Source organism: Morus notabilis, unplaced genomic scaffold, assembly GCF_000414095.1.
Source record: "Morus notabilis unplaced genomic scaffold, ASM41409v2 Scaffold1526, whole genome shotgun sequence".
Classification (NCBI taxonomy): Eukaryota; Viridiplantae; Streptophyta; class Magnoliopsida; order Rosales; family Moraceae; genus Morus; species Morus notabilis.
The window spans coordinates 206180-219619 of NW_010363878.1; the positions used below are offsets into that span (position 1 = coordinate 206180).

A 13440-nucleotide genomic window follows, 5' to 3' on the forward strand; every position below is an offset into this window, starting at 1 on the left:
ACTATTAAAATGAATTTCAAATAAGTCAGCTCGTATTTAGTTGGTTTGAATTTTATTAATTTGAATTTTTTGATTTATACAAAAAATTTCAGATTGTGTGGTTTAAATTGTAGTTTGAATTGATGTTTATATATAGTTAAAATTTTAATTTAAATAGGAAATTAAATTTAAATTTGTATTTGGTATGTGTGAAAAACAGAGAGTGGATATTTTTTACTGCTTCAGATTGTGTGGTTTAAATTGTAGTTTGAATTGATGTTTATATATAGTTAAAATTTTAATTTAAATAGGAAATTAAATTCAAATTTGTATTTGGTATGTGTGAAAAACAGAGAGTGGATATTTTTTACTGTTTAAAAATGGTTTGAATGATTAAATTTGAGAGGAGGGTTAAATTTTAAGTTGAGCTGTTTAACTAGATTAAATGGAAAATATAATTTAAACTGCATATGTTTATTAAATGCCAATTCAACATGTGCTTATTATTCAAATTGAATTGAATTGAATTAAATTAGGAAAGCAAATAGGGGCTTAACCTATCAGAGTGAAAAGTGCACTTAGGCATCCGATGAGTCCCAAATTGTAATTCAATTATTTATTTTATTGGGAAGAAAATTTTGTCCATGGCTTCTTCCTGTATTGAATATGAGTGGCCGTTTCTTTTTGCTTCATTTATTGAGTTTTTTGTCCACTAGGGGGTTGATGGTTCTATATATATGGCTGTTTCTTTCTTTATTCCTTTAAAGTTTTTTTTTTGGGTATGTTAATTTTATTGGTAATGTTAATTTTTAATTATTTTTAATTATGAAATTATGTTAAAATCACGTAAATTTAAAAAATATGTAATTTTTAATACAAATTTAATGATTAAAAATAAAAAATTATTGATAATTTTTTTTTATACAGTAGAAGCTTCTTTCCTTCTTTCTTTCTTTTTCGTGTGTGTATATATATATATATATATGTTTTGTCACATCTGTATATACTAACGTGAATAGCGATGTGTCGATTGTTTTACTGACGTGAAACACATAGCTACAAAGCCATTAATATTATTAAAGTGCAATGGATCTGGTCAATCTTTTTTTAAGGTTCAAAGTTTGGGGACACAAACCCATCTTCCGTTTGACGGTTGTGTTCCCTTAAAAAATATATTTCTGTTTAATTTTGTCAAATCTGTCTATATCTTCTTTGACAATAAAGTCTGGTTTTTTTTTTTTTTTAACCTTTTTTGACGAATACAAGTGCGCTTCAAGTTAACGAGCAAGAAATGGATCGGTGGAACAATAATCAACTAAAAACACTAGTCAATTTTGAACCTGCTTAGCTGTCAAGGGCACAAGAAACTCTTTATTAGTATACTTTAATTTTTTAATTTTCTAATTTTTTAATTTAATGTGATTTTAATCATATTAAATGTTTAAAAATACATATTACTAATAAAAAGTACGTTTTCATAGAACGTTCTTGTTTGTTTTTGTAAAACAATCACATTTACTTTAGGTGGCTGAATAACACAAAAATAGAGAGAATTTCTTCCAAGCACAGAATTCCAATTTCACTGTGACTTTGTCGCATACAAATTTAATTTTTTTTCTTCCTCATTTCATTTTATCACGTGGAAAATGGGTATTACAAAATCATTATCAAGAACTTTTTTTACAATTTTCAAAAGAAAAAAAAAATTCCAGGTCAAGGCCTAAATTAATTGACAAATTATATCTTAATAAAAAAACGAAATATTCAAAAGTGGGTGGACAATGGCAATGCGGCCGAAACGCAATATGTATATATGTAAAATATTTAAGTAGAGATGTTGAATGTAACACGCAAGATGTATATAAAATATATAAAATATGCAATATTTATATATATAAAGTAGGTTGGGCCCCACCAGCTATAGAAAAACATCCAATACCAATGCATGTTAATTCAATCAAACGTAATCTGATACGAGTATCTATCTCTAGAGATAATTAAGTGCGTTTAGAATTTATTTTAAAATAATTTTATTTTTTTATAAAAATAAAAATAAAAATGTTTTTAATTTTAGATAGAAATTATTTTTAAAAATAAATTTAGTAATTTTATTAAAAAATTATTTTTAATATAAAAAAATTCATTAATATTTCTGCTAGAGAAAAAAAAATGAAAATAAAAATTAAAAAATGATTAAAAGTCATTTTTTATTTATCTATTTTTTTACACTAAACTAAAAATTTATTTTTATTTTTTATTTTTTTATCTTTAATTATGCCAACACTGATTTAAAATTATTTTTATTTTTTCTTTCTCAAAAAACCTAAAAAATAAAAATAAAAATAATTTCAAACACGGCAAATATTTCTCTTTAGTACAAGACAGTTGTGTATTAAAAGCCGTTGAATCAAATGGAATAAATTCACACTTTTAATTAAGCGACCAAGATTTCTTTAATTAATATCCAAAGTTTAGATTATCTCACTAATAATATCCTTCCAAACTTCCTTAAAAATTCCTCATGAGTCCCACCCACGCACGTGCCACTTCCCTCCTTGAGCTCGTGCGTCGCCTTCTTGTCCGTGATGTCTCTCTCTCTCTCTCTCTAAAGCGATACTTTTTTCTGAAAGGCTTCGCTTTTAGTCATCTCCATTTCTTCTTCTTTCTTCTTCTTCTTCTTCTTCTTCTGCTGAATGCGGTTTACCCTTTTCAGCTTTGGACAACCTCACGTGAATAGACTGCTCAGATCACACTCTCATTGCTTGGAAACTTATCTCTGATCGTTCAAGTTCAAGTTTTCAGTCTCTCTTCTTGGTTTGGTAATGATTATTAATTTATTGGATTTTATCTTCTCTTCTTCTTTTTGTTTTTCCTTAGATTTTGTATTTTTTTTTATTTGTTTAAATGGATTAGCAAAGTCCCATTGGTCTTTTCTTAATGGGATTCTCGTTTCATACGCCAGATATCTTACTGTTGAGTTTGTTAATACTATCTGTTTTCAAGGATTTTTTTTTGTTTTTTTTTGTTTTTTTTTTTTTTGTGAAGATTTATGTATAGCCCTCGTTTATTTCCCAGCTGAAATTTTGATAATTCTGAAAATATTTACCGAGAAAACACTCTACTTTGTGGGACAAATGTATTAAAAGAATATTTTCTCAACTCCTCAGACCCTTTTCCGAGGGTAGATATTGTCCTTGTTTCCTTGATGAAGATTTTCTTTCATGGGCAATAAAATTTCTCTAATGAAGATTTTCTTTCATGGGAAATTTTGCAATTATTTAACTTTATGATAGTAATAAATAGTTTGTTAACTAAAAACTGTTTTTTGTTGTTGTAATCTATTCTTTGGCTCAGATTTGTTAAGACAGAAGTTTGATAATGGAGTCCTGTGATTGTATTGACACACAATGGCCACCTGATGAGCTTTTAGTGAAATATCAGTACATTTCGGATTTCTTAATTGCCTTTGCCTACTTTTCCATTCCCTTGGAGCTCATATATTTTGTTCAGAAATCAGCCTTCTTCCCATACAGATGGGTTCTTATGCAGTTTGGAGCTTTTATTGTTCTTTGTGGAGCAACCCACTTCATAAGCTTGTGGACATTCTCTATGCACTCCAAGGCCGTGGCGGTGGTCATGACTGTTGCAAAGATTTCATGTGCTGTTGTCTCATGTGCAACTGCATTGATGCTTGTTCACATCATACCCGACCTTTTAAGTGTCAAAACCCGGGAACAATTTCTCAAGGACAAGGCTGAAGAGCTCGACAGAGAAATGGGCCTTATTCTTACTCAGGAAGAAACCGGGAGGCATGTTAGAATGCTGACTCATGAAATTAGAAGCACTCTAAATAGAGATACAATATTGAAAACCACCCTTGTGGAGCTTGGTAGGACTTTAGGTCTCGAAGAATGCGTGTTATGGATGCCGTCTCGAAGTGGTCTGAATCTGCAACTCTCCCATACTTTAAACTACCACATAAAAGTTGGATCCTCCATTCCTATGAATCTTCCCATAATTAGTGAGGTTTTTAATAGTGCTCGAGCAATGCGTATTCCTTACACCTGTCCTTTGGCCAGAATTAGACCACTTGTGGGGAGATATGTGCCACCGGAGGTTGTGGCTGTGCGGGTACCTCTTCTATATCTCTCAAATTTCCAAATTAATGATTGGCCTGACGTCTCTGCAAAAAGCTACGCTATCATGGTTTTGATTCTCCCTACGGATAGTGCTAGACAATGGCGAGACCATGAATTGGAACTCGTTGATGTTGTTGCAGACCAGGTAATTTTGCAATTTTCATGTTTCCTTTTCACTGGCTGTTTGTTAATGTCATACAGTTATGCTTTCTGGTTTCGCAATGCTTAGTTTCATACAAACCTGACTTGTGCTTACATTCTAATCATGAACTATTCGACAGGTAGTTATTTTAGCTAGCTGATCTTAGGAAATTTTATCCCATGAAGCTTTAGGAAGTTGAAGCAAGTGGTTTAATTGATATTTCCTTCCTGTGTGCACCTGAATCCGATTGCCATAATGCAAGTGAAAGAACCGTTCCAAAAATTGTAAAGATTAAATAGCGTTATTTCTTTCTTAATTTTTGACGTTTTGTACTTCTACAGGTAGCTGTTGCTCTTTCACATGCTGCCATTCTGGAAGAGTCAATGCGATCCCGTGATCAGCTCATGGAGCAAAATGTTGCTTTAAAATTAGCTCAACGGGAAGCGGAGACGGCAATCCACGCTCGGAATGATTTCCTTGCTGTCATGAACAATGAAATGAGAACGCCGATGCATGCAATTATTGCGTTATCTTCACTTCTTCTAGAGACGGATCTAACTCCGGAGCAAAGGGTTATGATAGAGACAGTACTAAAAAGCAGTAACCTTTTGGAAACTCTAATTACTGATGTTCTTGATCTTTCTAGGCTTGAAGATGGAAGCCTAAAGCTAGATATTGGAACAATTAATCTTCATGGAATTTTTGGAGAGGTAACTATTCCAGTTGAAGATTTCAATTTAAACGAATGTTTACTAGTTATATATGCTTGACTTTGTGACACTTTGGAGCATTTTTGTATTGCAGGTCGTTAATCTGATCAAGCCTATTGCATCTGTAAAAAGGTTACAACTGAATCTGATTATGACCCCAGATTTACCTGTCTTTGCTCTTGGTGATGAGAAGCGGCTTATGCAAACTATTCTAAATATTGCTGGTAATGCGGTGAAGTTCACAAAGGAAGGCTTTATCTCAATTGTAGCATCTGTTGTAAAACCAGAATCTTTAAGAGATTTGCGACCTTCTGAATTTTATCCGGCTCCAAGTGACTGCCACTTCTATTTACGAGTTCAGGCATGACACCTTTTATTTGCAAAAGTATCTGTTAAGTCTTAAAATGTGCCCCTTTCTTTTGCAGGGTGGTTGTTTGACGCTTTTATTTCATTTATTCTCATGTGACTTCTCTGAAATTTAATTTGAGTTGCTAGAACTAGATGCCTTGTAAAGGTTCAAACTTGCTGCATTAATTTTTTTTTGTAATTTTTTTGGTTACGTGGATTCTGACTAGTTCTGTGTCTGATCATAAATTTAATTTGAGTTGCTAGAACTAGATGCCTTGTAAAGGTTCAAACTTGCTGCATTAATTTTTTTAGTATAGCTGTTTGTAATTTTTTTGGTTACGTGGATTCTGACTAGTTCTGTGTCTGATCAACCCTGTTGGTACAGGTTAAGGATTCTGGTTGTGGTGTTCTCCCACAAGATAAACCCCATTTATTCACCAAATTTACTCAGCCCCAAAGTGGATCCGGTCGGAGTAACAGTGGTGGTGGATTGGGACTCGCCATTTGTAAACGGTAGAGACCCATAGATCCTTCTTAATCCGAACTCTAATTTCACCGGCCAAAATGCTTTCTTGTTACTTTCGGCATTAATTTTTGACCATTTCAGAACATTCTTAATAGACTTCAACTTCATGCTATTTTGTTAAAAGCTCAAGAGATGTACTAATTAGTTGTTTTGAGCTCATGTATGACCTAACTTTTCTTGAAATGGATGGAGCAGGTTTGTAAATCTCATGGGGGGTCAAATTTGGATTGAGAGTGAGGGCCTTGACAAAGGAAGCATAGCTACATTTGTTGTAAAACTTGGCATTTACAACAGCCCAAGTGACCCTTCTAGAAATGAGCAAACCATCACACAAGTGGCAATCCCTTTGGACGTAAACCAGTCTTCAGAGATTATGATGGGATAGCTTTTGACAAATCCATTCTCTCAGGAGCACTGTTTTTGTCTCTCTTCATGAGTGGGCGACTCATATTATTAGAAAAGCTTGAACATAATTTTGGTTAGTTGAAAGGAAGGAGGCAAAAAATGTTGCCTCTCATACAACCTATATGTAGAATTCATGGCATCTCCTCAGTAATTCTTTTGTCTGATGTTGTATGATCACTGATGTTTTGAGTTGATGCGTATATCTCCAATGAGGAATTTACTTATTTGATGAAAAAGTGCCATCTTCTTCTTCTCCACCCAACTCATTTTTTTTTTCTTTTTTGGGTTTAATTTAGGGAAATGTACAACACTGATTAATTATTTTCTGTCCTCTTTTTGATGAATTGAACGGGTTTAAACTTTAAATCCCAAATGCTCTTTTCCTCTGCCTGTTATCCCTCCTTCCCAAACTTGAAACCTACTATATCAAATTTGAAGGGCAAAAAACATCTCATGGTACTTCATTTTTAGTCCAAAAATATCAACTTAAAAACCTGTCATTTTCCGCTTTCGAGTAAGTTGTCTTCAGATTGGGAAAACCATCGTAGTCGCCAAGCAACTCATCATCTTAAAAACATTTTAAATAATTATAATTATCTTTTGGGGTAAAAAAATAATTATGTGAAGATTTAAGTTAATGAATCGATGGTAAAGTACATATAGTACCCTAACAATGGTGAATGTTTCTCAAGTTGATGCTCAGTGAAAGAAAACGAAAACTCTTCACTTGATATTCAGCGTGCTTATTATCCACACGCACACAAAAATGGAACCAGAGAAAACAATAATAGAGAACAAAATATAAATTAAGCAGAAGAAGTACAAAGATTCTGTTAACTCCTTTCATATAGGATATCAAGTAACATCGTCAAAAACAAACACAACTCACTCTTCAAAACTACCCTAAAAAAAAAGTGACGGAGAAAGCAAGGACTGGCAATTGTCATGCATCCTCCAGTAAACTTCTCCTAGGATTCACTTCTTGGATTTCTTCGATCCCCTGAAAGAAAAGATCCATATACGTATAAATAACAGATATCAGACGGAAAGAATCCTGTTCAAAAACATTGTTTTCAAGAGTATACTTACTGCGTAGGTTGAGACACTGCAGCCGGTGCAGCAGCAGGCGTTGCTGCCGGTAGTTTTTCTCCAGGCCCCTGTAAACAAGTTAGAAGTCTAACAATGTCAGTAAATGTCTTAATGCAATACCTCGAAAGTAACTGGAAATTTTTTGGATCTAACAAGTAACTTTGACGAAGTTTGTACAAATCAGTACCTACATGTTTCCTAATGTTGTTGATTCTAGAAATTCATTAATTAACAGCAGTGCATAAGATTAATACCTGGGCCAAACGTTCCTCTCTCCTAGCAATTTTCCTCTCCCTGCTGGCCTTGTTCTTTGCCCTCTTGGCCTCAAACTGATCAGACAAAGTCTTTTCTCTTGCCTTTTCAGCCTTTGACTTGTGAATGCTCTCCATCAGCACACGTTTGTTCTTGAAAACATTACCTTTCACTTTCATGTACATGTCATGGTACATGTGCCTGTCAATCTTCTTCGACTCCCTGTACTTGCGAAGCAAGCGCCTAAGAACACGCATCCTCCTCATCCATAGGATTTTGGTGGGCAGCCTTGCCTCCCTCGTACCCTTACGCTTACCTGAAATAAGAGTTCACAAACACGTGTTACTCGCAAACAATACTCCCAATACCGACAGCCCCAAATGCACCAACCTAGTAATGGCTTAGCCAAGCAATTGTAAAAAATTGTCTATGAGAGGCAGATTCAGAATTTACTAATTCCAAACATTTCCTTTTTTTTTTTTAAATTTTTAATCTGGAATTACAAAAGTTCTAAATCCAACTCCAAAAGAGGATAAGTTACCAGTCACTGCGCAAACTCGAGCAGCAAGTGCATTATAAAATTACTCTATCGCAAGATGCAAGCCAAGGACAAATTCCCTTGCTTAAACTTCTAATAAATAACAGAAACACAAATTACCATATCCAGAATGACGTCCCTTTCTCTTGGCCTCCTTCATGCGACGGGCACGGGAACGAGAGTGAATCTTGGTTGGCTTCCTGATAATGAAACCATCCTTGACCAACTTTCTTATGTTTTGGCCTGCACACAGCATATACAGAACATCAATATAATTCATTTTCACAAATGAACATCAATAAATGGTGCCCAAAACCAAAACGAAATCTTTCCTAGAATTAACCGTTAAATTTTCCACCTATTCGGTAGTCAAGCGCTTGTTTGTTTTACAGGTTTAAACTACTGTTCAAACTTTTTGCTACAGTATTTTCGCTCGTAAAATTTAAATTTAAATTTCTGTTCAAATCTATAAATCAAACGGACCACAAGTATATTATCATTACAAAATAGCGGTCAGAGATGAAACATCAGATGCAAACCACAACGTTAGTGCTCAAAAAAAAAAAAAACCCCGCAGAAATTAGCATCGAAATACCAGAATCTTCATAAGGTGAAGTCCTTAACAGACTAAAGTTATGATTTTTAATGTTCGCAGAAACTCTAATCAAGAAAACGGTACGCAAACAAAAGAAGCTAAGAAGAAAATACAGAATCTACAAAAGAAATGAAAGGAAGGACTGATAGAGAGACAAGAGAAAGAATGAACATACGAGAGTTGGCCATGGAGATTTCGTTGACCTCATTGGGATCGAGCCAGACCTTGCCTCGCCCACACTTGAGAACGCTCGCGGAGAGCCGCTTCTGGAGCTTCAGCGAAACCATCTCTCCCTCCCTCTCTCTGTCTCTTTCTCCGTCTCGCTCCGCTGTTACAGCAGGAAAGGCATTTTATATATGACTAGTTCATTTTCTTATAAAATTGTTCCCTAATTCTTTCCTAGAAAAATAAAAAATAAAATGCCCTTTATCTTTAAAAAAAAAAAAAAAAACCTGAATTTTGAATAATAAGAAATCTATGTCATGTTTAGAATTATTATTATTTTTATTTTTCACATTTTTCTGGAAAAAATGAAAACGATTCTAAAATGGCGTTTGGCATAATTAAAGATAAAAAATAAAAATAAAAATGATTTTTTGTTTTAGTGTAAAATGCGAGAGAAATGAAAAATAACTTTTAGTCGTTTTTCATTTTTTGTTTTCGTTTTCTCCTCTCTCGAGCACAGAGAGAGACATTAATGAGTTTTTTTATACTGAAAATAATCTCTTGATAAAACTACCAAACACATTTTCAAAAATCATTTCTGTCTGAGATTAAAAACGTTTTCATTTCTATTTTCATACAAAAAATAAAATCATTTTGGAACGAATTCTAAACGCACCCCTATATTTATTCTTACACACTAATGACAATTATTTTTTTTTCAGTTAAAAGAATTAGTTTTTTTTTTTTTTATAATTTAAACTTGAAGACTTTTTTTTTAGTAGATTAAACTTAAAGACTTGTTATTTAGGTCTTTATAAAATCAATTGTGAAAATACTGTTAAATTATAATGCGATCATGATATTTATTTGTTATTCATTATATTTTCTCGCCAAAATACTAATATGTAAAATACTTAATTTTAAGTGAATAAGTTGGTATACGAGTTATGCTTTTCAAAATAAGCTCAAAATAATAAATTGGACGGGTAATTTTTAGCAACAATTTTCCCCTGAAAAAAAAACGGAAATAGTAGAGAATATGTCAATATGAAAAGCTTAAGAAAGTATATATGTCAACTTTTAGTTATAGAAATTAATAAGTCATAACTTGTCAAATTATGGTTCATAATCAGATAAGTTATGGATAAACTTGTCAAGTTATGGTTCATAGTCAGACAAGTTATGGACAAAAATCGTGAATTATAGACAATAACTCGTCAAGTTATGGTTCATAATCAGACAAATTATGGACGAAAACAGTAATTTAACATATTTATTAACTTATGTAAACTATTGACCTATTAATTTTAAGACATCTCAAGTCTTGTCCTATTTTTTTTTTTCTCCCACAAATGAAAACGAAGTGGAATAGCGTAAAATATGTGTATTTGTAATCTATATAATATTGTATGAAGCTTTTTGTCCAAACATTATCGTCCTTACGGACTTGTTACAGTCTCACACAGATCCTTAAACTATAAACTCTCTCGTGACACTTATCGAGATAATTTATGTTTAAAACTGCATGAATTCCTAAACAAGTGACTTATAACCACTAATGAACCCAAGTAACCAAAAGAGGAGAAGCGACCCGACGTTTCCCATCTGTCCACGTCAGCATCCCAAACTCACTAAAAGTACTACTACTAACATGCCTTCCACGTGGACTAGTGTTGTCAGCGAAAATGGTAACCACGTAACTTCCTCTGTCACCCTTCTTATCAAACGCCATCTTCTCAGGACTAACAAAAACGACAGTGCCTTTAGGATTGGTGATTTTTACGGTGTAAATGGCCGCACCATCACTAATGTGTGTCACAGTCCTCGGGACCGAAATCTCCACTTTGGACGGCCTTGATGCGTTGACACGAACCGCTATCGCCGGATAGTTGAGCTCCCAAGGGTACATTTTCTCTGTTTCGTGACAGTTCACTTCCCTGTGCGTGATTACCCTAACTTGGTCGCTACTGTAATTGTTGCCGCAGAGAAATCTGATGTAATCATCCTCCGTTAGATCATACACCAAGCCAGGATCAGCAGCTCTCACCGGATCCACGTGTCCGGCGCCCATGTCCCACACCGTAGCCAAAGTATTATTGACCTGTTCTTTTATCGGCTTAAGATCGCGATCGTGTGTATAGGCCGTGGTCATCATCGCGGACTTGATCACAGCCGGGGTCCACTCGGGGTGGGCCCCTTTCAGCAGCGCCGCCACCCCGGACAAGTGGGGGCAGGACATCGACGTGCCGGACATAATGTTAAACTCGGAGCGCCGCGTATCAGTTGTTACATAACTCAGCGGGATCTCGTCTGGCCAGGCCGCTAGGATGTCGACACCTGGCGCGATCACGTCCGGTTTCAGCACATCCAGAGAGAGGAGATTGGGCCCACGGGAGGAGAAGAAAGCGACTACAGGTGCTGGTTTGACCCCCAACTGGGTCCCGCGGAAGCGCATAGTGGCACGTGGCTTTCTGGAGGAAGTTAGATAATTTAGAAGTGTGGCACGAGCTGATTCGGTTATGGAAATCCCGGGTGTGAGGTACTGCTGGGCGACTAAACCCTCTCCTACCGATTCCTGCATGTCGGCGACGATGACTCCAACTCCACCAAGCTCTTTCACCATTAATCCTATGGCGGGACTTGGATACATCCCGGCGTTACAAACAACAATTTTCCCTTTCACGATATTGGGATCGAGCGTCCCCGGCATGCAAAAACCAGACAAACCGAAAGGTTTGGTCACGTAATTTCTGCCTGCACCTTCTAGAGACTCAATTGCCGACGCATTTTCCGCGTGAATCAACGGAAAGTACTTTCCTGCCGGGAAAGGTTTTCCGTCGTAGAGAGATAATCCGGTGATGACGCGACCGTCTCCAAGCACTATATCCGCGGGGAAAGTCCTGTCGAGAGTGCTTGCTCCGACGGTCGTGATCCATGGTGCGGCGTTGCTAACCGTTCCTTGGTCAGGGCCCGAATTCCCGGCCGAGGCTGAGAACACGACGCCGTTTCGAACCGCCCCGAATGCGGCAATCGCCATTGAGTCGCTATCGTAGGGCATCAAGTGTGAGCTGCCGAGGGAGATCGAGATCACGTCGACGCCGTCGTCAACGGCAGCGTCGACGGCGGCAATTATGTCGGAATTGAGGCAGCCTTCCGCAGCCCAGCAGACCTTGTATATGGCGAGCCTTGCCTTCGGTGCAATGCCCGAGGAGACTCCTTGGGCATAGCCGAAGAACGAGGCGTTCTCGACTCGTCGTCCGGCGGCGGTCGAGGCCGTATGGGTCCCGTGGCCGACAGTGTCTCTCGCTGATATCTTCTCGGTCTTTTGTTTACCGAAACGAGCCTCGTGGCCGCGGTTGAAGAATCTCGCTCCGATGAGCTTCTTGTTGCAAAGTGTGTCGGGAAAGGACTCCCCTCCGTCGCACTTGCCTTTCCACCGGGATGGGATTTGCCCCATGCCCTCGTCGTCAAAACTACGTCGTTCAGGCCACACCCCAGAGTCTATAACTCCGATAATGACATTCGAACCCCAGTCAGACTCATTGAGTAAGCCATTATTACTAATTGCCATACTGCTTGCGGTGTCAAGTCCGAGAAATCCAGGTGATCTGGTGGTATGGATTTTTCGAACCTGGTCGGGAGAGACGCCGAGTATTTCAGGCCGTTGATTTAGCTCTTGGGCTTGTTCGCCTGTGAGCTTAGCAGAGAAACCATGAAACACGGTGTTGTAGACATGGACAATCATGTCATCGTCGTTCTCGTTTGGTGTATGTGAACTGAGGCTTCGGAGAGTGGAGCTATACCAGTCTACGACGTTGGAGTATTCTGAAGGTTTAAGGTTGTTTTGGACTCGGACTATGAAAGTCTTGGTTTCGTGGTCGACATTGGTTTCACTGGAAACAAGCGAGAATGAGATGAAAATCAGAGGGTAAACGAGAGCTGAAAACAGACTCATTTTGGAATTACCCTTCCAAAAAAATTTGTTTGTGATGATTATGGTAGCTAACTAGGTATCGTATTTATAGTGGGAAAAGCAGCATTAAGATTAATAATCTTTCATCGTAAGGGACAAAAGGTTTTAATGAGGTCAGAGGAGAGGTTGATCAGCAAAGGCATGGACAACTTCGTACGTAAGTAGCTGAAGGACAAGGCAAAATGGAGAAGCTAGAACGAGGAATAAACTAGCTAATTAATAAATACAAATTGCAAATATAGGAATGGTTGATATCCATTTTTGGGTGTTTTTTTGTGTCATTAATAAGTGGTTTATTTTTATAAGACAAAAAAATAAAAATAAAAAACTTGTTGATTTAATTAGTGCCGTTAAGTCTTAACACGGATCAGATGCGATGAGATTCTTTTTCTCTTGTAATAACTTGAGGTTTGGTGAATTGTGCGTAAGACAGAGCTTAATTGGTAATAGTGAACAATCCTAATTTGGAAGAAGGTCATTGAGTGGCGTTTGGTGGCTTCATGAGTGGGTGTGTATGTGTGTGTGTATATATATATATATATGTGTGTGTGTGTGTGTGTGAGTGTGTACGTGAGAAAG

General features: G+C 36.6%; 3 protein-coding genes across 3 annotated transcripts; 1 reads left to right on the forward strand and 2 right to left on the reverse strand.

Moving 5' to 3' along the window:
* Positions 1-2610: 2610 nt before the first annotated feature.
* LOC21390883 (ethylene response sensor 1) lies at positions 2611-6485 on the forward strand. The gene is given in 7 exon segments (XM_024170093.1): positions 2611-2798; positions 3334-4263; positions 4602-4970; positions 5065-5331; positions 5704-5831; positions 6040-6164; positions 6167-6485. Coding segments are annotated over 6 exon segments (1956 nt in total). The 5' UTR covers positions 2611-2798; positions 3334-3357; the 3' UTR covers positions 6328-6485.
* A 560-nt stretch (positions 6486-7045) lies between these two features.
* On the reverse strand, positions 7046-9052 carry LOC21390884 (60S ribosomal protein L19-3). The gene is made up of 5 exons (XM_010105115.2): positions 8899-9052; positions 8249-8371; positions 7593-7906; positions 7339-7406; positions 7046-7249 (listed from the first exon to the last, which is right to left on the reverse strand). The coding sequence occupies exons 1-5, from the start codon at positions 9008-9010 to the stop codon at positions 7225-7227; spliced, it is 642 nt and encodes a 213-aa protein (XP_010103417.1). The 5' UTR covers positions 9011-9052; the 3' UTR covers positions 7046-7224.
* A 1391-nt stretch (positions 9053-10443) lies between these two features.
* Positions 10444-12843, reverse strand: LOC21390885 (subtilisin-like protease SBT1.5). Its single transcript, XM_010105116.1, has one exon. It carries the CDS (start codon positions 12841-12843, stop codon positions 10444-10446), a length of 2400 nt encoding a protein of 799 aa, XP_010103418.1.
* Positions 12844-13440: the final 597 nt, after the last annotated feature.